This window comes from Gymnoscopelus microlampas (genome assembly GCF_963454915.1).
Source record: "Gymnoscopelus microlampas genome assembly, chromosome: 5".
Classification (NCBI taxonomy): Eukaryota; Metazoa; Chordata; class Actinopteri; order Myctophiformes; family Myctophidae; genus Gymnoscopelus; species Gymnoscopelus microlampas.
Window position 1 is genome coordinate 38,770,845 of NC_139942.1, and position 26,754 is coordinate 38,797,598.

Genomic DNA, 26,754 nt, shown 5'->3' on the forward strand with positions numbered 1-26,754 from the left:
ATCTATTACACAGTCCATTCAAAGTGGTTTATCCCAGGTTGTGAATGTGAATCATACACAGGGCTAGGGAACCATAGCTCAATGATGTGAATGCTAGAAACAGGAAGTGACCTACTCTCTGGAAATGTGTGTACTACTACCCTGTATGTGCAATAAAGACTGTCTGTCACAGAGATGAATATTTGTAGCTGTTGTCCATGTGGGCATTACAGGTAAGAGAAAAAACAACAACCACAAAACACGAAATACACAACAAAAAACAACACACTACATTAAACATCAGTGTGACATCAAAGAACCAATATGACAAACACAATAACAAGGCAGTCATTGATTGTGGTGACACATTGTGCAAGTTTCGCTTTAGCCAGGGCTTGAAGCTGGTTTCGACAGTAAAGCTCCTGAGTTATTAGGCTATAGGCCTACATATTTGTGGGGTATGTAACTTTATATGGACATGGACTTTATATAGTTTGCACTGGGAAGATGTTACAATCCAGCAGATGGCGGTAAAGTAACATTATGGATGCTAAGATCACCGACATCAACATCAAGATAGCGCGGAGCGGGGTTGAATCTCCATCCATGTGGACAACACGATCCTTGCCTTCAAATAACATGCCCTTCCAATACGTTACTCAGCATTAAACTTGCGTTAACTTTCAACAATAATACCGGTGGAAGGCAATGGGTTTCTGTTTACCGCTCAGTAATCTCTCAAGAACAGATTCCGACCTGCGGTGGAATCTGTCGGAGCGGTTCGTCCTAACCAGTGCGCATTGGCTAAAAGTGGGCGTGCCTTCAGATCAGGAAGTGGGCCGCGCTTTACCCAATCAAATGTAGTGGGCGGGATTCACGTGTCCATCCACCATGATCCACCCTCCCCCCCTCGAAACTAGCCGAAACTAATTTAACAATAGCGTCCTCGGAGCGGACAAAACCACGGAAAGATATTCACATTTTAAATTACTCTTTCATCATAGAAACAAGTGGGCTTATAACCAAAACCATCCATGTTCTCTGGGAGAAGTGGTGTTAGTGTTCCGTGTAGAAATATTGTTAGTGGGAATGAAAACATGGTCGCACCAACCGGAAGTGATGCGCTATAGGCAGACATGAAACCGGTGTTTCCCTGCGCTCTAGTCTAACATTATACTCCTGCCAGACTCCACAGAATATCAGAAAAGCAGAGGTCGCTGTTTTTCATTTTCTGTGGGGTCTGGCTACGCGAGACTAACCGCTCAGTGCTCATATCAGATCTAGAGTCCCGCCTACTATATCCGCTAATTTGCACACATGTAACACACGCACCCACACTCACCGTTTCCTTATCCGTTCTGTACCGGATCTGCAAACCGCAAAGTGAATCGGTCCAGCTCAGCGTTAACTGCGCAACAGCTCTGCCGCGTTGTGATTGGACCAGGATGCCGACGGCGCGTTGTTATTGGACGGGAGGAGGACACCGACAGTGTGTTCAGCTCGAGCCGTTTGACAGCAAAGCAGCATCACGGCTCATATTGATATGAAACCAATAAGTGACAGTGTGCTAGACTTACATCAGACTTAAATACAGTTACATACTATTTAGATACTGTAACAAAACAGTAAAACGAGACAGTTTAACGTTTACCCGCATGCCGTGTACGTTTACATCGAATAGAAAAGCCAACTAAGAAGAAGAAGAAGGATTATCATGTGTGTTCTTGTCATGTAAACACGGTGTTAGTTAGGATGTCTGCTCCAACAGGAGGATGATGCCAGCAGTGCTGTGGTGGAGACTTGTTTCAGTGTGGCTGTGTGTACTGGCTTTAGTCTCCTGGTAAGTTCATTCAAATACATAGATTTATTGTTTAGATTATTTCGTAATAGGTTAGGGAAATTGCTCACACACTGTGACACAAACACAGTGCAGCTAACGCTAGCTAAGGCTACGTTAGCCAGAGCTAACGTTGCTTACTGTGTGTCGCTTGCCAAAAAACAACAGATCTACAAGCTGACAACGCGGATGCGACGCGTTGTTGTCAGCTTGTAGATCTGTTCTTTTTTGGTAAGCGACGCCGTCGTACTACGAAGTATAGACGAGGCTTGATGTGGCACCTGGGCTGACTTTAACTTGTGTGATGCTAAAATGCTAAAAGAAACACATCCTATAATTTAATCTCAAACAAAAGTGAAAGTAGTTTGCATGCCACCATGAGAGTCGATAATTTAAATTCCCAAATATGATTATAAATCATCAATAACATGAATCCAAGCTGCAGTATATGCAGTTAGAGTAAAGAAACTGTAATAATTCAAAACAATTCAAATTCTCAATTCATTTATTGTACCAGTTATTTATCAGAATGGCATTGTTCCTTTTTATTTTTTATTTTCAAAATTCCACTTTCTGGTAATCCTTTGGGTTTGCTTTTTTTTGTTCAATAGCAAGGCTTTGTATTTCACAACATCATAATGGAGGTGGTGGCGGTCGCCTGTCAATCATTGTAGACCCAACAGAGTTTGTGTGATCTTGTACTGATGCAGATCTAGGGTCAGAGATCCATTCCATCTGGTCTAACAGGTTTCTGAAAGACTCCCTGACTGAGCCAACATAACTGGACTGTAAGCTCTTGATGGCATTAGCAAGCACCGGTCCTCCTTTAATGTCAATAAGCTTGATGAGAGCTGTTGGCTGTATGCTCTCAGTAAATCTGATGATGCCACACAGGGCACTAGAGAGAGCGAGAGAGAGATTATGAAAGAGGATGATGATGTTACTGATGATGGGTTGGGTTTGAACCGGTATGCTTGATGATACTGAGCACACTGTCCCCTGACCCTACACTACTACATCTTATGCAACACAGTATTAGTTTGAGATCTTGTACGTGACGTTGGAGCTGACCTATGTTACATTTTGCACCATTGCTTCTGACTCACAGAATCAAGTTAGTAGCCTAGTCAGGATGCTTTGAATGTATGTAGTCTCAGTCTGTGAATATGTCCAGGCAGAAAATGAAATGTAATGGAACTGATCGAGCCACAGCAAATCAGTGGGTAAAAGATGTTGTGGTGATAACTCCCCATAATCACGTTCCAGGTTTAGCTCCGGTTAGATATCATTTATCAGATGTGTTCATTAGCAGATGGATAGTCATACCGGCTGTTGTGTTTATAATCACGCATTACCAATTATATAAGGTGTGTCTGAAAGATTATGTGATGATGTGTAAAGATACACTTGATCTTTGCTCTGCTCTGATATGATGCATGTTTATCTCTTACGTACAGTTGTATAGGAGCCCATCCACTCTCCTGACTTTCAGTGCCACTGCCAAACCCCTGCACAGGAGGTGGAGCTATGGTAGCCAGGCTACCGCTTGCAAGGCCCAACACATTCAGCAGGGAGTTAGTTAGTGCTGTTTGGTTGAGGGAATAAGCAGGCAACAACTCGTGTAAGGATGAAACGATGCTTCCAATGAATGTTTTGCTCAGTCATTCATATTTCATCCATATTTCATGGCGATATTCTCTGTATCAGGCAGCCAAATGTCTCTGTGTCACTGTGTTCTATTAACAACCTGTCCTACTTATGGGTCCCGTTTTATCAGCGGTCTCTAGCTAATTTGGTACTCATGAGGAAGCAAGATGGATTGGGGTCTAATAATGGCCTGTCTTCCCTGTGGATCCGTACGTCATTTGGACAGTGTATGATGTCAGTCATCTCTGACGTCAGTACACATTCTACACTAGAATGTGTGGCCGCTAGGTGCCACGCTGTAAAAAAGGATGATGGATGATTTCCTAAAATATATCTATCTCCCATTGACATAGAATCTTTCTTCAAACATAGCACTTCTTACTTGTATGCATAGTGTGTAGCGTTATGATATTTTCATAGCTATTTATGTATTATCATGCCATTATTTATGCAAGCCATGCGTTAAAACCACTAACACTCCATTGAAGGGTACTTTGTACATTACAGCTGCTGGCTTTCAATTAGAGCACAAACTGAGTGTTGTTTGTTTCTCTGTTTATGACTTGGCCAGCTTTGCGAGACGGACCACAATAGAACTGCGTCAGCCACACCGGTGGCCAAGCAGACGGCTTAAAATGAAATCCTAAAGAGATTCTTGTGAATGGGACGAACTTGTGTTGACAAGGCCAAGTTGGTGCTGGAGTGTGATCTTTAGAACCGGAGTGCTATACACTCACTGACCTTTGTCCGCCAGTTGGAACGTGTTGAATCTTTGTAACTACAGTAGTAGGAATGAGACGATATAAGATTTCCTCACGATTGCAATTAGTGTTGTTTCCAAGAGAGTGTTTAGTGCACTTGGTTATATTTCTCACACCTCTACAAGCACAACTAAAGCCAGACAAAGTGAACATGCTAACATTTTTGCACTTCAGTCTATCTTGAAAAGGAACACAATTTGGCACTCTCTGGACCACAAGTCCAGCAGTTTTGCGCCACTGAGTTGTTCAGTTTTACAGTTTTACTCTTATGCCACAATGCCAGTTGAACTTTATTTAATTTACAAAACAGACTCGCACAATGTTGCTATTTATTTATTTATTTTTATATTTGTACTTTTTTATGCACAGGGACCTTATTAATGTAATAAATGTCAATTCATAAGGTGATAATCATGACATCTTAGCCAGAGCAAGTTACAAGTGCAATATTGGAATAAGCAGAGTAAGCATGAACCCTAGTCAGCAAGGTAAATAGTCACATAAGTAGAGCATATAGAACAATGTTGTAGTGCCTCAAACTAGAAACTTAACATGTGTGGTCAAATAAAAAGCAAATATAAGAAACAAAAAACATGAGAAGAAGATATATCTGCATAGTAAACTAGCAACTATCGAGCAAAGGTGACAAGAAGGGATACAAAGAAAGAGAAGTGCTGAGGCGAGTCTTCACACTGCGGTGGAAAGTTGGGAGTGAGTCTGCAGTTCTGACTGCAATGGGGAGTTTATTCCACAGTTTGGGAACCAGGAGGGAGAAGAGTCTAAGATGTGTGGAGCGTTGGCCAGAGTGTTTTAGGGATGGTTCAGACAGCATTCCTGGGTTGGATCATGTGTCGTGAAGGTATGGGGGTGGTGGGTGGCAGGTGCCATGACTTTGCATGTAACAGTCAGCAGTGACGAGGCTGTAGGTTACATCACTGCCACGTCACTGGCCGATTATTTTTGCTTCTCTGCCAGGAGTGACCTCAGTTGCAGTGACACTGTCTGATTGCTTTCCTGACAATATGTCACAACACAGACATAGCAGCATGTTACACAGCATGGCATTAAGGAAAGGAGGGATTATTTGACACATTTGTCCAAGAGCATTTCCCATAAAAGACCAGCACGATGACATGAACATGACATTGTTTTATATCATCTGTTCATGTCTATGTCGCCTTCTTTTCAAGGAACTTAATTTAATTAAGCAACGTTAAAGCCTTCTCCCAGTCAAAGCTGGGAGATGTGTGGCTTCTGTTTTTGTCCTCATTACCTGACTTTGCACACCCAGATAAGAGAAACTGACCTTGTTTAGTGTCCATGGCCACCTGCTTTTTCCCATAACTTCATGCTGTGAGCCTGAACAAGACAGAAGTTGTCTACGTTTCATTTATGACCCGCTTAATTTGTCTGATCCAATACCTTGCAATGTTCTCCTTTCAGCCTATAGTACAGTTTAGAAAGGGCTGCATAGGACCACAATGGAAACAAGTCCCCATGACTTCTTTGTGCTATCCTTTTAGCCTTTATGTCTGACTGTACCGCGTGCTGTCTACATTTCTGACTAATAAAGTATTCAATCAATCAATAAATGATTGTTTGCTTGGTGAAAAATTGAGACATACCTTTATTTTAGAGCAACCATGCATGGTAGCAAGCACAACTTATTATTCAAACCAAGCACTGTCATGTCTAGTTCTACTTACCACTAGAGAAGCATTGTGGGGAAAAATGAATGAAACTGAATAGATGAATTAAGGCATAATCCTTTTACCCCAAATTGCACGTCCCATTTTCTTCTCAAGGACTATAAAATAAACTATTCCAAAAATGTGATTGTGTGCCAATTTTCTGTCAATATTGTGCGAACGTATTACCAGATAACCTCTAATTGCTCAAAGTAAGTCAACGGAACATTCCTACTCGTGACTCTGCAATTTTCTCTCTGTCCCGCAGGCATCCCAGCTGTTATGTCGGCTGCACAGAGCAGCTGCAGGAAGCAACGTCCCTGCCTGCACAGGACATCGTGTCAGAGGAAGAGCAGAGTGAAAACACTCAGACGGTAAGACCACACACCACAAACACAAGGCTCCGGAAATGCTCAACCCATTCACGTAAACATACTTCATTAGGTATTTAATGGTATGTTCAACAACTGCCTTGGGAGCTCTGGTGTCACGGTAAATGTAATTAAAAAAAGAGTTAAACGTAATTAGGAACCAGACTGCTTGCACTTTACACTATGGCTGCAACTGCAACTAACCATTGTTTGAATTAATTGTTGATTATTAGTTGTTTGCACTATTAAATGTCAGAAAATGGCGTGGGGAAAAAGTTTTGTCCACAACCAGAAGATATTCAGTTGACTGTCGAGTAAAGAAACCAGAAAATATTCACATAAAAAAAAGCTACATCAGAGACTTTATTTTTTTATTACTCAAGCCAATTAATTGATCAAAATAGTTGGTGATTCATTTTAACATTTGACATCTAATCGATTAACCGTTGCAGCTCTACATACAGTACACTGTAGTCAGGGCTTATAGTAATATTTGAATGTGGTGGGTAAGCAGCTTTGGCATGTGGCGGAGTTACATTTCTGCAACTAACTTTCCCCAGGCTGAGGAGAGCTGGGTGTCACATGTCCACTCTCTGTCCGACGATGAACTCATGACAGCTGGACAGGGGCCAGGCGAGGACCTGGATACCCCAGCTTTGGCGGAGGAGGACGAGGACGAGGAACAAGGTCCCGAGGTACGGCGGGGATTCGATCTGATGAAACGGCATCAACCCTGCTTTCCGTGAAGATGTGGAGTTTTGTAATTACACAATAGGAACACTTATTCAGTGCACTCGGGTGTTATAGACCACCACCCAAGACTAATGTTCTCACGAAGGCATGCGGTGTTGTGACACAGCGATTCAAAAAATGATGTGTTTTAGGTTTTTGTTTCTTTTGTTTTTTAATCACTTAAACCATATATACTTAGTTGACTGGAGTACACAAGTGGCTAACCCTCTTTAAAACCCTCTTGGCAGCCACATGGAATGTATAGTGAGGAATGTGTACAATTAGAGGCGAGTATAATGGAATTCACAATGAACTAAGATATACAGTATGTGTATGTACATCAAGTACACTTATCTATGGTATACGCCTGTGACACCAGCCACTTCTGTTGCTTGGGCTTCCCAGACACTCAGGGACACAGTTAGATCGTTCAAACACATTTAAATATTGTACAGAGTGGCAAGACGTTACAAGCCAGAGTTAATGGACATGCTGTCGTAACAAGAGGCCTGGTTTTCATTACGACACTGACTAGTAGTGTGATACATTCTGGGCTACGATTTCCCCTACTAATGTCTGTATCTGCCTGGTTGGGCGCTGCAATGTATTGTTCCCCCCACATGAATGCTGAATCTAGTAGCCTAGTCCTGCCAGTCGCTATGAGTTAAATTAAAACATGGACATACCAAACCAAATCTACCAAGAAATACTTGGAAGAAACTTGCCGGATTTATGCGATTTCAGAGGTGAATGAGTAGGCCCTACTACATCATTGTCAATTATGCCCCGTTTTTGGGAGCACAGGCTGAATCCGTAATCGCCGATTCTCTCTAGATCGTATCATAAAACTGCAAAACAAATTGATCCCAGTCTGTCCCTGAGTGTGTGGGGATGACTGCTTTATCCTGTGTATATTGATTAGGGTGTGAAGTCACGCCCAGCTCAGAGTCCAATTAGATTGGACTCAGGCCACGTGTGAGTGCTTAAAGGGCAAGACCACTTTGGTAGAGCTTTGGGTTGTGTAGTCACCTGGCCATGATTTAACTCCAAAGGTGGACAAGAAATCAAAAATAATTGCTCCATTGATTAGAAATTGATAATTCAAAATATGCTCCTCATTGACTTACATTGTACGGTAAAACAGCTCTCAAAGTCACTCTTTTAGCCCATAAACGAACACAAACAAAACTGATTCAGACAATATAGAAAATCTCCAAACCCAGTACTGTTTTTTATTATTATAAAAATGTCAACTTCCTGTTGATTTGACTATTTGGATCCAGTCCAGGTTTCCTTCCTAATAAAATCAACTTTGTTAACGTTCGTTTACATGCTAAAAGAGTGACTTTGAGAGCTGTTTCACCGTACAATGTAAGTCAATGAGGAACACATTTAGAATGATCCATTTCTAATCAATGGAGCAATTATTTTTGGTCTCGTCCTTTAAATCATTCCCTGAAGAAGGCAGTTACCTGCCGTAACGTTGGTGTCTTTTTACTCTGCGTCATAAAATAAAATATTGGCACTTTGGCTACCAGTGTGTGCGGCCACCTTCGGCCACCTTCTTGTCTCCACCACTATTTGGATTATTCTGCCGTGGGCCGGCACCACGATAAGGATTTTGGTGTGCGTAGCATTCCCCTGCACAGTGCTTAAATCAGCCATCGCCCACATCGGCTATCGGGCTGCCCCAGGAGTTTTGTTTTTTAAACAGCTTACAGTGTGGCTACGGTGGGGATGGATTTAGACCTGGCAGTGGTCCAACTGGCTGGCCAACGGTCCACTTCATCTGTTGTTCCCGGAACAGGTGGAGCATTAGGAGAATAGGAGGGTGTGATCTGTTCACTCCTCCAGCCAAAGAGGCCAACTACATTTTGACTTCCATATTTCACCAGGCAGTTGCTACAGTACATCAGTGGTGCTCAAACCTTTTCATGTCAAGGACCCCTAAAATTATATGTATTTGGCCGCCGACCCCCATCTCAAAATATTTTGTTCCAGGGACCTCCAGAAGCAAAGATTTTTGTTAAAAATGTTCGCTTTAAAAAAAAAAATATATATATATATATATATATATTCAAAGAGTTGCATACATTTTCCCGATTTTACAAAAATAGTAGATCTACAAGCTCATAGTGTGGCACGAAGTGATGCGGTATGAGCTTGTAGATCTGCTATTTTTGAATAGCCGAAGTATAAAATAATGGTTAAAGTGGTTAAAATCTGACAGACTCTTTCCCTGTTTAATGTGTTAACACATCGGGTGCCGAACATGGTCTGAACCGTGTGTTTACATAGTAGCGCTCCGGTGCCGAACACGGTCTGAACCGTGAGTTTAGTCTTTTTGTTTTTTTCGTTTTTCTCCGCGCGGGCGGGGCTAGAGCAGCTCTGGGAGCACCCATTGTAATCCTGCGAAGGAAGTGCCAGATCGCTCACTGGAAACAAAAAAAATAATCCCATCCACTTCCTGTCTATTTCCTACTTTGAAACGCCTATATCTCCGAATCTGTTTCCTGTGGGGAAAACCGGTCATGCGCGATGCGCGATCCCCCCCCGTTGTAACTGGCGAGGGAAATGTTATGGTTCCAGGCTGTAGCCAGGCTCATGGCACAACATGAATCGATGCTTTTTTTGCGTGGATTTGCTTGTAACGCACGCGGAAGCTTTAAACAGCAAAGCGCAGTCAATGGGGAGAATGCTGGCACCCACGGTAAGTTGTTATGAAAAAATGCTGGCACCCGATGTGTTAATAAGATATAATAGATAGATTTTCTTGGGGGGAATTGAAATGTCGTTTTTTCTTTTCTTCATAAAAAAAACATTTTTTTATCACTAAGAAAAGTATCGATAGTTGCAGGCGGCAGCCCTAAGTATTTCTCTATTTCATTACCTATCAGGCTGTGAGAGCAGACGAGCCAGCTGCAGAGGTGAAGCTGGAGACGGAGACAGATGAGGCAGCAGCTGCAGCAGCAGCAGGTGAGCCAGAGCCAGACGCGCAACTTCCAGACACTCCTCCTCCCACCATTACTCAGGACCAGCAGCAGCCCGCCGTCTCTTCGGACCCCTCCCCCGCATCCCCTGTATCTTCTGGCGCGGTCGTTACCCCTGACGCTGTGTCTGACTCTGCAGAGGCCCCCAGCATCTCTGCTTCACAGGACCAAACACTCAGCAGGTAAGACGCCGTCACAGAGAACTCTTGATTAAAACCCATTAAAGGGATTGTAGGCAAGTTCAGATATAAAAAAAAGAAAAAAACTATTGTCAAACACCGCACCTCCGTCCCATTCGGTTTCACCCGAACAGTTCACACGGGCACGGACGCGCACATGCGCGTCCATGCATTTACGTCCCGGACAAACATAAATAATAGGGAAAATACGGATTTCGGGAGTCGAACCCGCGAGTCACGACCCGCTGTCAAGCTGGATTACCAGCGTATGTGGTATGCGCCTGGACCGCTAGGCCAGCAGGCGCCCTGCTTTCCCGGTTTTAATGGGTTAAAATATTAACATTTGTTTTAGTCAGTGCTCTACTATTCCCTTTGATTTGCAAGATCAAATAACAATGGGGAAAAACATACTATAATGTTCTGTTAGTCATGTCAGAGTATATTGCTTCACCTGCAAACCTTTATCTTGCGGTATAAGTTACACAAGTTCCTTTTGAAATGTTTTCTCTTTTGAATCTGGCTGCTCTCTGCTCAAGTCTTTATTGGTTTGCTGTTAAACCAAAGCACACGGCCTGCTTTCTCTTTCCAGTGGTTCAGACCATGTCGAGTCTGACATGCCTCCGCTTGAGCCCAGCGATGAACATTTGGCCACGACTGACTGCGAAGCAGGCGAGGCCAACCCTTATGATGATGCAAGGTGGGTACAGTTGGTGCCATGCCCTACTGGATAACCTAAATAGAAATGAATAAGTGCAAAGACAAGTCCAGCGCTCTTCAGCCAGTTGAAGGTAGAAGTGCTCGTCGGTGCTCAACAGGAACAACTTGAATCTGATAGAATAATACCTGGGCACTTCAGGAGAGACTACCCAACAAATAAAATACTGGAGGACTAGACTGGTCTGCACGTGTTTATTATTTTGCAGGGGTGACTGACGTTTTGACTTGCGTCTTCCTCAGAGTCAAGCAGGAGTCAAACCTGTTTTGACTGTGAGGAAGACGCAAGGTCTGTTGTTGCAGACCAGCTCCAGTATTTTATTTGGGTAGTCTCTCCTGAGGTGCCCAGGTATTATTCTCTCTGATAGAAATAAACAACTTTGTATTGTTTCTAAAGACGTTTGTTGTTACACCAATGCCCCCATGATAAAGTAGTCAAATCTAGATACCAGAGCTAGTTGCCAGAGCTCTTTTGATTTGTATGTGTGGTAGTGTGGGTTGATGTTGACCGCAAGGGGAGAGCAAAGGGGTAGTGCCTGGTACAGCATGGTTTTATATTACTGGTCTGGACCACCGCTGTTATCCTTTCACCGTGGCTCAAAATGTACTAGAGCTCGACCAATTCCAGATTTCTTTAGTCTGATCCCGATTTCGGAGAGTCCTAAACCTACTGACGTTTTGGCTGATATTTTGTCAAAAGGTGCAACATTTTCTAATCATTTGGAAAAACTTAGACCTATATTTGAGATTTAACTTACAAGCAAATAACTTAATACAAATAAAACATTCAAATTATGTAAACTTCAATGTATGAAAATAATATTTAACTTTAATTATACAATGAGCAAGCAAAGTAAATAAATAGATATAAAATACACACATGAAGTGAATTTTTTATTTGACCACTTAAGCCCTATTGAAACACATTTTATGCTTTGCATAATTGCCGATTTTGTAATCAAATAACAACCGATATATTGGTCTGGCCCTACCTTGTACCCATACAATCCAGACATGTTATATAGAATCTGGATGGTATAGATATGCTATAGATATATAGATCTATGTAACAAGGTGAAATTTTTCTGTTAATTCTCTTTTGCGCCCTCCTGCCTTTGCAGTCCTCCGGTGGTCTTGGAGAACACATCAAACGCTCACATAGCGGGTACCAAGACCCACGCAGACCCAGCAATGAGTCCTCAGCCAGCACGCAGCGCTGAGAGCCTGGGGGGCAACACATCACACATGCTAAAGGAAAAGGTATGCAGTAGGGATGCACCGATTTATTGGCTGTACATCGGTATCGGCCGATAGTCGCCTTGTTGACTGCCACCGTGTATCGGCAAATAAGATGAAATTCACTGATACCAACTGGTCAGTTTGGAATGAGAACCAGGCTTTCCGCCTTGTAGAAATCCTGGTGGCAGTACTCGTCAACCAGTTGGTGTCCGCTCTAAATTTCTCAATGGAAGAGTAGGAACTAGGGAGACGCCTCCAACCACTGCAGATATGCAGTGGTTAGAGTATTTTTTATGAAGTGTATTTATGAAGTTTTATTCATTAAAATTCCGGATTACAGCTTTAAGTTATGCCTTCATGGTTGTTGTTTTTTAAAAGTTATACACAAGTATACACCTGCAAATATTATAAATTTACATTTATATACATGACATTTTTTCTTAATTGTTGACAGGTTTTGAGTCCTCCTGTGGCTGCAGAAACACAGACACAAACAGATTCCAGCGCAATCAGCAAGGACCCGGAGGACTACCCCACATTTGACGAGTGGAAGAGAAAAGTGTTGGAGGTGGAGAAAGAGAAGAGTAAGGATATGCACCATCTTCATTATGTCTTTTTTTTCTTTCTCATAGTCATGCATCCATGTGAAGCTCCAGTGTAGGACTGCAATTATTGATTATCTTCTTAGCAATAATTCTATTGATTACTTATTCGATTAATAAAATAATTGAGAAGTAGTATTTTCAAGAATTGGGAAATTGATTAACCACTATTTTTGCATGTGTCATGCTAAATGAGTGAAGATCTACAAGTCAATCTACAAGCTCACAACGTGTAGCAGTGCAACATGTTGTAGCTTGTAAATTCGCTGTCTTCACTATTTTTTTGTTTGTTTGTTTTTACTTTTTACCTATAATGAAATTATATTTTCGTAAATTATCGAACATCGATTAAAATTGATTAGTTCGATTAACTGTTGCACCCTTACACCAGTGTGCTTAAATGAGTTTGAGCTTGAATGCGTCACCTTTCTGTTGCATTTTTACCCGATTTCACATTTTCTCTTCAGTGTATAATGTCGGGGCAGTTTTTCATCTGTGCTGGTGTCAATTCTGCTGCTCGTCAGGGTGTGAAAATAACACTTTGCACAAGCTAATGCTGGTCCATTATGACTGCGGCTGGTATATTTTGTCTATACAAGCAGCCACTTAGACAGGAACCAACCATCACTCAAGGGCCCTGTTTGGTTTTAAAATACCGTTTTGGCTTTTAGAATAGAGACAAAGTGGGTTTTGTAATCCATCAGCCACTATGGCTTCTGATAAACTATTTGGTTTTGTGCCCTGTTGCCTTTGCTGTGGTTGGCTGAAAGTAACCAGGAAGTTTAAGAGAATATTCAGAGTGAAACTGTTTGAATCTACAAAGTGATTTTGAGACATACGTGTGTAAAACATTATTTTCTGTGTCTCCATAGCTCAGGCTACTCATACCTCTACCAATGGGGCTCCTGTTCCTGTGAAGAAAGTGCCGAAGAACTTCAACAACTACGCGTCAGTGGAGTGTGGTGCCAAGATCCTGGGCTCTAACCCAGAAGCAAAGGTACACCTGATACCCACTGTAGGCTTCACATTCACAGTGCCAATCATAACATACGTAAATGATGAACCACATAGTATAATGTATTATTTTAGGAAAATGTTAAATCCATTTTTAGAAATCTCTCTCTTAGTTGATTATCTGAATAAAATGCTGTCGGAATTGCTTGTATAAATATTTTTTATTTATTTTTTACAAGTATTTAAGATGTCTTAGCATGCCAATTGTAATGCTAATGTATAGACCAATGTGTGAAGTTGAAAACCTATTTTGACATTATTTAAAGCACAGACGTATTCCCATAATTCTCCCTCTTATCTGCTGTAGAGTTTTATCAGATTTTACTGGTATTTTGCATGTAAAGCACTTTCATTAGAGAAGTGCTTAATGTTACATTATAATAATTATTAGTGCTTTGTTTTTACACAGAGCACCTCAGCCATACTAATGGAAAACATGGACATGTACATGCTAAACCCTTGCAGCAATAAGATATGGTATGTACTGTATATACATTTTTACATACTGTAGGGCTACACAGCTATGGCGTAAACGACCATTGTGATTATTTTTGCTTAATATCGCAATTACAGATATTAATTAATTATTAGTTATTAATAACTGCTATTGATTATGGTGATTCCTGGTGGGAAATTGTTGGCTTGTTTTTCTTCTTTTTTTAATATATTTTTTTCTTATTGTCTTTGTTGCTCATGGTGCTTATCAGTGCCACATCTTTGGCCAAACGGTATAATGGTCTAATTTTATTGTGCCTGGAAGTGCAGATGATTTGGACAATGTTCTGGTTGTTGTTAACCCTTGAGTAATGGTGAAGAGATGAGGGCACGGTGAACAGCTGTGAAAATACTTTTAATTTCCAGTTGAACCTTATTTTTCACTCTGGCTTCTCTCTCAGGTTCATCATTGAGCTCTGTGAGCCCATCCAGTTGAAGCAGTTGGACATCGCCAACTTTGAGCTCTTCTCTTCAACCCCCAAAGACTTCCTGGTCTCCATCAGTGACAGGTTAGCACTGCTGCTACTGTTTAAGGAAATTGCTGTTACATCAAAAAAAACACAGAGCATCACACCGACATGTTTGTTGAACCTTGAAGGAAAGGGAGTATTTTATAGTCCCTCGGGAGAGTTAATTGATTTTACTGCTTCACCCAGCAGATTTATCTGTACCTAGAAATACACAGAAGAAGGGTGCTGGCTGCTCAAAAAAATGCTTGCTGTGGGCAGAATGTCATTTAGCTAATTATTATTATTCTTTTACAAAAGTTACATGTAAAATATATTTGTTCCATAATGGAACAACTATTAAAGGGACACTATCACTCTTTTTTATGTGCATATCTGTAATCCTCTGGCGTTTGGCATTTTGTTTTATAATGCAATGTTGGGTAATGGGTGGGATGGTCCGACTTATATATTATTGTTGTTTATCATGGTCTAGAACCATATTAATATTTGCAATGCAGTTTGTGTGCGTAATACACCCACATGGTGCATAGCTGTCACAAACATCAAACTGATTATTATTTTCTGATGTCATGATCAATATTTTTTGCCATAAACACAGTGATCAAGGGCAATGTCGCTGCCACCAAGAGTAGTGGCTAAAACCTCAGGGACATCACTGGAGTAAACTATTCAGCAGAACTTCAACAGTGTTTCACAGAGTCAGAAAACATTAGACTTACAATAATATATAGAGATAATGTAGCAGTTGCAGCTTCTGTGTAACCGTAGCAATCTGCTAGAATCCAGGTTATTAGACATGCTCATGGATTAATGCTCTCAGTCACCACAACTGATTACAGACTGATTGGATTCCATAGAAGTCTGCATGTCTTCTATGGAAGCATGCCATGCACCAAAAATCTACAAGCTTACAACACAACTCTAATCCATGCATGCTCTGTCATATGATCATGTTTCCTCAGATATCCGACCAACAAGTGGCTAAAGCTGGGGACCTTTCACGGCAGGGACGAACGCACAGTGCAGAGCTTCCCTTTGGACGAACATCTGTACGCCAAATATGTCAAGGTGTGCACAGAAATCCATCGGGTGCCCTTACTAAATCCTCTGTCTTTTTTTAACTTTTATTCTGTACTCGAGTGGAGTACAACAAATCACTGTAATGGACTGGGAAAGTAGAGGTCTCTTAGCAGGGCTGCTTGTGTATGCTGACTGATTCTATGCTATGGTCCACACATAGGCAATAAACCAGTGTGCTCACAGAGAAGTACAAACTTAGGACAGAATGTACAGAACATTGCAGCTATGGGAGAGGTTGGCAGATCTCTTGCTTTGTTTCCATAGCATCTTGAATCTAAACCAGCATACATTTGAAGGTCCTGTTGAACAAATGCATGGTTATATCCCTTTAATTTTTTTCTCTCTCTCTTCTCTCTTGTTTCCCTTTGCATCAGATGTTCACCAAGTACATAAAGGTTAGCCCTGTTTTCTCGTAGAGGTTTGTGGATGAGTGAGTTCAGTAGAGGAGGTGAAGGGAAATGAGCCATGCCACTGAGTGCAGTTAACGGATTATTGTATTTTTTTAAAAATAAATCCATACCTTATTGCTTCATGAAACAGGCCTTGAAAACTGATAGATCATAAAGCTTCATCGCTATAAATGAAACAAAATTAGGGCTGCAGCGATCGATTATTTGCTTAACGATTATTCTATTGATTACTTTTTCGGTTAATTAAATCATCTTGAAGCGTGTAACAGAAACGTATTTATTAAATGTCGACGAATTGACACGAAAAGATTCAAATTGATTCTTAATAATTGACTAAAAGGATTTTTCTGATTAAACACTTGAGCGATATTTTATACTTCGTTGTACAAAGGTATCATGCACCAACAGCCAATCTACAACTACAAGTGTTGTGAGCTTCTAGATCTGCTATTTTTTGCAATTGAAAAAAAAAATCTTATTTTATTAGAATCAGTTATCTTTTAATAATTGATTGATACATGGATACGTTTGATTAACTGTTGCACCCGTAAAATAAACACAGTATGATCTTGCTAAAAAACAGCCCATTGAGCACATTCTGTGTGTAACACATTCTGAGGTGATCCAATTACAGCTCTATATGAATCACAGGTTGTATGTGGTTGCTCGCTGCTACTGCACTCTTTCATCTACGGTACTAACTGAGCCACAGTGTTGCTTTTGCCGCTCACTAAACTATAGCTTTGCACTTTGCACACACAGTAATGTGATTATTGCTGCACGTATGCTGAATGGTGTGGAACATTGTGAACAAAGAAAGAAAAGAAGTAGTATGTCTTCAGTACAGTGTGCGAATAAAACAAATGTCTTTCAGGTGGAGCTCATATCTCATTTCGGCTCTGAGCATTTCTGTCCCCTCAGTCTCATAAGGTAAGGCTACGGTACGCGGTGGCAACAGTTTGAAGTGTGGTTGTGGGTTTATGACAATTCAGCACAAGGTGCAGCACCTTTTCACCGGAAACTTTCTAGTGCAGTGTCTCCCCCCCGAATCCCACACATCAAGTTTCACACAACTTGCAGAAAAGGATGTCATATTATGCAATAGTGCGCAATTGCTACTGGTGACATTATCTTACCCTCACCCGCTCCCCTCTACTGTAGCAGTCACTGGGGGTTGAAGGAGGACCTCGTGAGTACAGACCTTACTGTACTGTTGCTGGGCTTGGCACGCCTGCTTAAAAAAAGCTGTTGGGGGGGCAGGGGGCAACAACAGTCAGCCTGCAGCACATTTTCAAATGTACAGTACAGCCACTCCCCTTAGCCTACATAGAACATGCAGTACTGTTGTCTTTTTTTCCCTTTTTATTACAGATGGATCACATTTAAACAAACAGCAAACTAGCACATGCTGTACCCCAACATGCTGTTATAAAGACTCCTAGCACATACTGTACCCCAACATGCTGTTATAAAGAATCCTCGCACATAATGTACCCCAACATGCTGTTATAAAGAATCCTAGCACATAATGTACCCCAACATGCTGTTATAAAGAATCCTAGCACATAATGTACCCCAACATGCTGCTATAAAGAATCCTAGCACATAATGTACCCCAACATGCTAAAGAAACCTAGCACATACTGTACCCCAACATGCTAAAGAAACCTAGCACATACTGTACCCCAACATGCTAAAGAAACCTAGCACATAATGTTATGTACCCCAACATGCTGTTATAATAAAGGCGGGGACTGTATGTTACTTCCATGAAAGCCTACCAAATGTTTTTGATTACTAGGGATTATGTATTCTATGGGATTACTAGGGATTATATATTCTATGAGATTCTGCAGTGGAGTGTCATTGTTGTTAAATCATTTTGACAAATTTGTGCCCTACTGTATTTGCAACCGTTGGTTTGTCAAGATGGTTAGGTTGATATGTGGGTGAATAACTCATGTTCAGCAGGCGGGACCCAAGATAGCTGGGGACTTCCCATTCCTTGACTTGGCTACTTGCCTCACAAACCTTTTAATGCCACTCAAATCTGCCCTCTGGTGGCCAGTGGAGATTCTACAGAGATTAAACTACACTATCAGTTTTAGTGTACACTAGACCATACCCGGTCGGCGCAGCGCATCCGTGGGGGGATATGCGCACATGATCTGGCAACCCGGGAGGCAGTTTGTCCCATAGCTGGGCAGCCGCAGCTATGGGACGACATTCTTTGACACAAAAACGCTAATAAGAAGCTGGGATTTGATTAAATTGAAAAACGGGCTTCACAGTTGCGTTCAGATTGTAATGGTCAATGGCTGTGTGCAAAATCAGAGCAATTGGTCCAGCCAGTGAGGAGAACCGGGTATCTTCACTCACGTACCACTACACTCACGTACCACTACAGAGGTTACTAGAATTATAGTAGGATAGTAGGATGTATACAAAATAGGCTTTGCACTGCTACCCAAGCATTACTAAAAGACTGATCCCCATATGTGCTGTTCACCAGGGTGTTTGGGACCAGCATGGTGGAGGAATACGAGGAGATAGCAGACCCCTCGGAGAGACCAGATGATCAGGATGATGACCTTGGTGAGAGCACTATAGCTTGTCCATTGTGCAGTGTAAGATAAAAAAAAATGCAGCATAGGAGCAACTATGCTGCCACATCAGGGTTCATTGATATATAGTATAGTCATAAAGAGCATGGAGGCCCTAATGTTTAACACAGTAACACAGAAGGGTCTTTTAGACTTGCATTTAGCAGTAATGACCATCAAGTTGTCTAATGTTGAGGGGCGACCATAGCCGAGTGGGTGGAGAGGCCACCTGGGAATTACAAGGTCGTTGATTCGACCCTTGTTTTTCCCAGTGCACGTGTCAAAGTGTCCCTGAGCAAGCACTTAACACCTAACTGCACCCCGGGCACCATACAAATAGCAAACTCTGAGCCATTGGCTCTGGCAGACTGGGTTATTTTTCTTTTTCCCCAGGCGCTGTATTAATAGCACCCACTGCTCCTCATAGTTAGGATAGGTAATTGCAGAGGTCTGTGCAAATGAACAGTGACAAAAATACCCCCCAGAACAACCAAAGGGGACTAAATTATTATAATATTGTCCTTACAGATTACCCTCCTGGCTATGTGCCAGGTGAGGTCAAGTCTTCCAAGAATCTGATTGGATCAGCCAAAGGTAAGTCCCTAGTACTATTGTCTACATTTGGATAATATTGTTCATTCAAATATAGATTACTTATATTATCCCGTACCTGGACTTGCTGCACGTGAAGCGTAACGCACGTTTCTCTTGTCCGCACAGATGCCATTTTGAACATAGTGAACACCGCCGCCAATGTTTTCGGGGGCAGTTCAGAAATGCAAGGTATGTCTGACCCACCAAGACTGACAACTATGAAGAATGATAACTATAAGAGATGTTCTTTAAACATGTTGAACGTGTGGTGCCCTCTAAATTCAGATGTATTTTGATTGGCTGACAGTGTTTCTAAAATTTCATTTAATAAAATTGCTCTGAAAGTTATCCCAATGATATCGTTCACCACTGTCATAGTCGTTATAGTTGTGGTGTGGACTCCACTTGATTTAGAAGGATATGTTTATAGTCATTATTATAGTTATTGTGTGGACGTCCCTTTTACCATAGAGTCTATTGTGTGTCTCTTTTCTTATTTCACCCAACACCCATTACCACACAAGGGCCATACAGGCACAAATGATCTGGATTGAATATAAAGTATGAAGAGAGATTCGTACCATTTCTAACCTTTTACTGTAACAATTGATGTTGTTTCTTTCTCGCCCTGGCTTTCTGAAGGGAATGCATCATTTCAGGAACTGAACATGACTGAGCCACCACTGCAAACTGAAGCCAACACGGAGGCTGCTGGAAGCGCTACAACCGTCGCCCCGATGTGAGTACCAGATGTCTCTGGAAGACATCACTCACTGCCAGAAAGTCAAAGTATTTCTAGAAAGACTGGTATTAATTAACAGTATGTTGCCAGAATCTGTCTGTTGCTTCCCATTTTAACCTGTTAATCTGATTTCAAGTAAATAAAGACAAATAAAATAGGGCATTTAGAGAAAATGACCAAATCGAGACATAGATATTTGACATCCTACTATAATTCTAGTAACCTCTGTCTGTAGTGGTGAGTAGGTGAGTACGTGAGTACGTGAAGCTACCCGGTTCTCCTCAGTGGCTGGAGCAATTGCTCTGATTTTGCACACAGCCATTGACCATTACCATCTGAACTTAACTGTGAAGCCCGTTTTTCAATTTCATCAAATCTCAGCTTCTTATTAGCGCTTTTGTGTCAAAGAATGTCGCCATGGTTACGGGGCTGCCCAGCTATGGGACGAACTTCCTCCCGGGTTGCCAGATCATGTGCGCATATCCCCCCACGGATGCGTCGACCGGGTATGGTCTAGTTTGTTCTAATAAATATAACACTTAACTATTGCCTTTTATGTGGCACTCCACCTTCGCAAACCATCTCCCAAGGTTCTAGCACATGGTAACAGGGATTGACTCGTGTTTCTTGTGTGATACTGACAATAAGCCTCTCCGACCTACTTAACTTAGCTTTGAGGTTTTGTTAAATCTTCAGTACTACTTTCTTTTAGTCTTTAATGTGCTGTCCTTCCTTTTACCTCTCTAGGCCTGATGCAGAAGAGGCGGAGATCCTTGTAGACTCTGATATCCCTGCAACTGAAGCCCCCCTGCTGGACCTCCCTACTCCAGATTTACCCATCACTGAGTCCACCGAGCTAGAGCTCCCCCCAGTGGAGGACGGGATCGTCACACTTTTACCAGAAGACGTGGAGGAGTCGATCAGCTCTACCATCACCCTTCTGGGTGAGGAAGAGGATGAGGATGAAGAGAGGGAGGCCAAGGAGAAGCGACAGCGACAGTATGAACGCACTGACTGCTGTGGACCGTTTTCATTCTCCTCCCATCCCTCTTCTTCTACTCTTTGCTCTTGTTCGTCTTCTCTCCAGGAGTATCTCATGCAGCAGTGTTCCACCCGGCTGTCCAAGCAAAGGAAAGCGCAAATCCCGGAGAGCAAGGCAACGATTACTCCTCACCCCTACCTCCCTGCATTGAAGGTACCCCTCTCACCTCCCGCCAGCCCCCTGGCACAACCACCCCACACTGAAATATACCAACCCCAGGACCAGGAGCTTGACCCCGGGGCGGCGGAGACAGCGGCCGGTCCCTCAGAGGTGCCACATATTCCAGGAAACGTCACCGAGCCTCAGACAGAGTCTGTGTCTGAGCCTACCTTGCTGGAGCCCAGTCAAACATCAAGCCTCCCCAAACCCAGCGCCACGGAGTCCCCCACTGCCAAGTCCACCCCTGCCGCCGAGCTGCCCCAGCATTCATCCAAAGACCTGCCCAAGGAACCGAGACCTGATGGGAGCCAGGATGAGCAGGCTGCGGAGAAGCAGGGAGGGACTACAGTCTCTCCGAGTGTCTCGGTCCCCGTCCCTGACAGACCCAGTGGCAGCGCCGCAGTGGAACACGTCTCTGTGCCCCCGACGGACGACAAGCCTAAGCTGGATTTCAGTCAATCCGGACAAGACCCCCCCTTCCTGGCATCAGAGTCCGCAGAACCAGCTCACACTCCCCAGCCAAGCACCACTTCAGAACAGCAGCCTGTCCCTCCAGCCGTACCAGAGAACGGGAGCCCTGCCCCAGAGGAACTTCTCCCAGCTCCAACCACTGCCTCGGAGCCCGACCACTCTGAAGGCCTGTCTGCCACCGCAACAGAGTCCAAAGTGGATCTGGATCTCACGGAGGACATGATTTTCACCTCGACCAACGGTCAGCTGCCTCGCCCTTCCTCTACCTCTCCTCCCTCCTCCTCCTCCCCCACCCACTCAGAGTTCTACGCCGAGCTCCACAACATGACGGAGCAAGGGAACGGCAACCAGGTGCACGGCTCCAGCCAGAATAAGGAGTCTGTGTTCATGAGACTCAATAACAGGATCAAGGCTCTAGAGATGAACATGTCACTCAGCGGTCGCTACCTGGAACAGCTCAGCCAGAGGTGACTTTTGTTACTGACCAAGAAATTGCATTATTAGCATAATATGGAAATAATAATATGAGTCATGCTGTTTGCTCATGCAACGTTTAAGACCTGAAAGGAGCAGCCAGAAGTCTTGATTATTTTTACTAAAATATTGGGAACTAAATTCTTGGTGACACTTTTCTTTAAGATACATTAGCTATTAATGAATTGATTAGGAACATAATTAGTAAGTGACAGAAGATGAGGGGGCCATTAGTCGAGTCTAATGAAACTCCAAGGTGCAAAAATAGAACATTTTCTGACGTGTAATTCAATGACGTGTAATTCAATGACGTGTAATTCAAGGTATCGGAAGCAGATGGAGGAGATGCAGAAGGCTTTCAACAAAACCATCATTAAACTGCAAAACACGGCCAGGATGGCAGAGGAGCAGGTGAGCGCCGGAGGGAAACAAATGTTAATTTAGAAAGATGGCGCTGATTGTGTTTAAATACTAGATCATTTCCCCATAAGTACCCGAACCAGTTGCTTACAAGGATGATGAAAGATGGCCACAGAGACGTAATCTACGTCCCATATGAAACCCAGGGACTGTTTGCAAGACACTGATGGATTTCCACCAAGACCAGACTACAATTACTGTAGCTTAACATTAGAGTTGTAAATGTTCCACCATCTATCATTGATGTGGGTTTTTTCCCCCCACTTGTGTGTGATCAGTCATCTGATTTACTAACCAACTCCCCCTCCCCCCAGGACCTGCGTCAGACGGAGTCCATCCATTCGTTGCAGGGCCAGCTGGAGAACATCACACAACTAGTTCTCAACCTGTCTGTCAGGGTCAGCCAGCTACAGAGTGAGGTACTGTATGTACAGTATATCTGTGGAATATACAGTAATGCTACATCTGGGGTGTGTTAAAAAATTCCATTTGAACCACATTATCCCTGGTTTCCCTATTTTGGGCAAATACAGTTGCTGCAACATGCTGTGAGCTCTTTACTGGGACCCAGGTTTATTAAGAAATACATGTGGTTATAGAGTCCGCCCTGAGACTGGGAGGCCGGGGTTCGATTCCCCAGCCGGGTCATACCAAAGATTAAAAATAAAATGGGACCCAATGTCTCCCTGCTTGGCATTCAGCATCAAGGGTTGGATTGGGGTAAGTCCCTGTGACATACTAGCGTCATGTCCAGGGGGTTTACTTCAAGCTGCCTCACGCTACAGAAACAGTAGATAGGCTCCTGCCCTATGGGCCTCATGGCTCGGCAAGGCTGCCCTGTGGGGTCGACACTGTTGCCCGAAATACATTTTAATATGGGGTGATATAAATGCTTTGTGAATGTACTGGTCTCACCTGTGAAGAGCATCACAGATGCTTACAGTGTTTTTGACAAAAAGTGCCACAAACTGGCGTTATTAAACCCAGCTATCTACATATTATCTATCCATTTCCATTATCCATTATCCGTGTAATTTGGTCTCATTATTATTTAGCTGATCGCTAAATGATGGCTTGTCTCTCGCAGGTGTCTGACAGACAGAGTTATCTGCTGGCATCTCTCACGCTGTGTCTGTTCCTGGGGCTGATTCTGTGCGCCAATCGCTGCAATGCCTCTGCAGACATTGAACCACCAGATCTGCTGGCAGAGCAGCCGGAGCCCCCAGAACCCAGGAGCTACAGCAACTGTGAGAGGTAAGACTGATCTATGCTTAGTTGCGCGCCGATGTCATGCACCGAAAATAGCTGATCTACAACCTCACACGCGTTGTAGATTGACTTTAAAACTCTAATCAATATAAAGTGTAGAATTGATTTAGCAGTATTTGCACTTTTAGATTTAAATATCGGTCAAAGCATCGGTAACCGCCAAAACTCAGTCGGGCTCTACTTAATAGCGGAGTTAATTAAAAATGAGATCCAAGGGGGACAGACACATCTGTGATATGATTACCATGACAAAGGCAGAGCTGTAGAGGAGAGGGGCATGTTTGAAATGAGCGATGGGTAGCTGTTGTCAAATTTGGAGTTTTATAGCGCGTATACTGCGTCAATAGGGACATTCGACGAGATTACCATCGTAGTTAAATCTCAGGCGAATCTCGCAAAAGCCGTCAAACATGTTTCAACAGATGCGATATGACTCTTCTCGTCCTCTAACATTAATTAAAATTTCCCCAACAGGCAGTTCGCCTCGTGTGACGATACGTGGTTGAAAAGGCGAGCGTCTTATCCGCTGCTGCATTCTGATTCATTGCAGATCCCTACCACTGAAGGCAAGTCACTTTTTTTGTGCCATGGTGTCAGTGTAATATTTGTATGTATTGCTAATACATGAAAAATATAACTAATATATCTGTGGCTATTTTTTCTTGTTGCCCAGGTCCAGAATCCCTGCCTACAGTGGAGACACAGAGGTTTTCTCCAGCGAACAGAAAGGTGTGGACGGTACCTACAAAAATGTGAATGTGGTGCGTTTGGGAGAAGCACCGGTTTAGAGATGTCTAACTGATGATTAGTGAACATCTTTAAGAACTGTCACATGGTAATGAGCACGTGGCATTTCTGTCTGTCTTTCCTTCCTTTACAGAAACGACGTGCTAAGGTAAAAGCCAGAGAAGGAGTGGAGACCCTGAAAGCCGCCTCCTTGCCGGCTCCAGAGCTGACCAACGGTTTCGCTGCGTGTAATGGCGTGCCACACGCCGCAAACCCGGCAAATCGGTTACTTCACCCAGCCTTTAAAGACTCGCCCTCGGAGGGTAGCTCCGAGGGAGGCTCTTCATCGCACTCGGACGACCCCTCCTTCTGCGGCATTGCCACGGTTTGCACGCGACTCTATGATGGCCTCCCGCCTGCCAGGACCAAGGCGGAGAGGCGGGCATTGAGACGCAGGCGTCCTAAGCCCGTCTCCTCGGTTGTGGACTTGCTTCAGGCCCCGAGGAGGGACAAGAGCGATCACCTGCCCGCCTCCAGCACCCTGCAGGACCTTAGGAGCAATGAGCTGAGCTCAGGAACATTTAACACTGCCCTCTCAGGTCCTGCTTAATAAAACACTCTGCTCTCTCCCACCGACTGTAAAACTCTCCTAAAAGGAGGGTGGATGTTATTTCCTGTATGCACAGGACAGCTTAAAGCATTGATGCAAGACAATCCCATCACTGTTGGCTTTAATTTCATTCGTTTTCAATCCATGTTCTTTTGTTGAAATCTTCTCGTCAGGCTTTTATATTTGTGACACTTCAAATGAATCAAGTCTTTCCAATCCTACCATTAAAGTCTTCCTTTGTCTCATGGCGAACGTGTCTCATTCTGTGAAATCTCTTCATAGGGAATAACATGCAATTTTAAGCAAAAAGTGTCTAAACTTGACAACATGGGTTGAGATAAGGCAAAAACAAAAAACATTGAGACGCTTGGTTGGCACAGACCATTATGCTCAAGCATAAGGTCCTGGATTTGAATCCGACCCCCATCTTTTCTCACGTCCGTTCTCTCTGTCCTTGGTTTCCTGTCTCTGTGCACTCTCCTGTCCTGTCCTGAAATAACGCATAAAATGCAAAACATTTCAAAATGAATTGCACCCAGTAACATGATACTAGAAGTATGTCGTGTACTTGCCTCAGGCCCCACAGATGGACAGTGAAATATATATATAGTTTTGCATGTAACAAACTCAGTTAAGTGACAGGAAGGGAGTCCAAGCAATGGTGTGTGTGGGGGTAAACCATGTCAACAGTGAATGCAATGTGTGTGCATATGCGAGAGCTGTGCTGCGGAAATGTTGAAGGGTGCACAAACCAAAGAGAAACACACCCATGCTGGATGTAAATTATTTCAAGGGAAGAGTGATATTGAGCTCATGTGGCCAGCTTTTATATCCCTCAGTGCCCAGGTGCACCGCATCAGCTGACAACCCTCCCAGCTCTGCCATTACCCTGCTGCAATGCCACGTAAACTATAAAAACGCAATGTCTTGCTCGGTCTCTAGCTACCAGATATATGACTGATAATCATTTTCACCTGGATGGTGACTTGACCGTTTTTCAACCCAGAAGTTAATCATCTCCATGGGACAGCCTACTGTCTACGACCCAAGTTTGACCAATCACCAGGATCGGAGTGGGAGGGGTATGTTATTTATGTATTCATTTATGTATTTGTGTGTCACCCTGTAGATGCGAAGTGGAAGGGCAAATGGGTGCTATTTATATAGTCTTTGGCTGGATTGAACCCCCAACATGGCTGGACAGACTCACTTAAGCATGATGAAAAATGGGCGGAGCTACCTACTGAAGTTTATTATACATTTTTTAAACTAAAAATATGCTCCCTTTTAAATATTGTTTTTTTGCTTTAGAACTCTTCATTGTTTGAACTCTTCTAAAAACATAGGTTTTCTTCTTGCATGTTTTTAGAGCCTATTCTAATCTGTGAGTATCTACCTGCAAAATGACAGTCGCTTTTGATTGATTGAATACTTTA

At 43.0% G+C, this 26,754-nt stretch overlaps 1 protein-coding gene across 4 annotated transcripts; it reads left to right on the top strand.

The window, feature by feature from the left end:
* Positions 1-1,515: 1,515 nt before the first annotated feature.
* On the top strand, positions 1,516-25,570 carry LOC311046165 (SUN domain-containing ossification factor). Of its 4 annotated transcripts, none has more exons than XM_084058333.1 (24): positions 1,516-1,819; positions 6,181-6,286; positions 6,844-6,978; positions 9,913-10,187; positions 10,774-10,881; positions 12,020-12,158; positions 12,592-12,721; positions 13,612-13,736; positions 14,163-14,230; positions 14,650-14,757; positions 15,681-15,786; positions 16,173-16,193; positions 17,083-17,138; positions 18,721-18,803; positions 19,340-19,405; positions 19,532-19,594; positions 20,048-20,144; positions 20,895-22,286; positions 22,617-22,704; positions 23,028-23,132; positions 23,801-23,967; positions 24,457-24,548; positions 24,656-24,720; positions 24,863-25,570. In XM_084058333.1, the coding sequence occupies exons 1-24, from the start codon at positions 1,752-1,754 to the stop codon at positions 25,316-25,318; spliced, it is 4,119 nt and encodes a 1,372-aa protein (XP_083914459.1). In that variant the 5' UTR covers positions 1,516-1,751; the 3' UTR covers positions 25,319-25,570. The 4 variants fall into 4 exon arrangements, with proteins under 4 accessions (XP_083914459.1, XP_083914460.1, XP_083914462.1 ...); XM_084058334.1 differs by having other exon boundaries at positions 24,656-24,711; XM_084058336.1 differs by having other exon boundaries at positions 24,656-24,743; positions 24,863-25,003.
* Positions 25,571-26,754: the final 1,184 nt, after the last annotated feature.

Bases quoted from the DNA above. Each gene is read 5' to 3' on its own strand.
- LOC311046165 (XM_084058333.1), top strand. From the start codon at position 1,752: ATGATGCCAGCAGTGCTGTGGTGGAGACTTGTTTCAGTGTGGCTGTGT. The intron at 6,287-6,843 runs GTAAGACCACAC...AACTTTCCCCAG, and splicing joins AGAGTGAAAACACTCAGACG to GCTGAGGAGAGCTGGGTGTC. The intron at 18,804-19,339 runs GTGAGAGCACTA...TTGTCCTTACAG, and splicing joins TGATCAGGATGATGACCTTG to ATTACCCTCCTGGCTATGTG.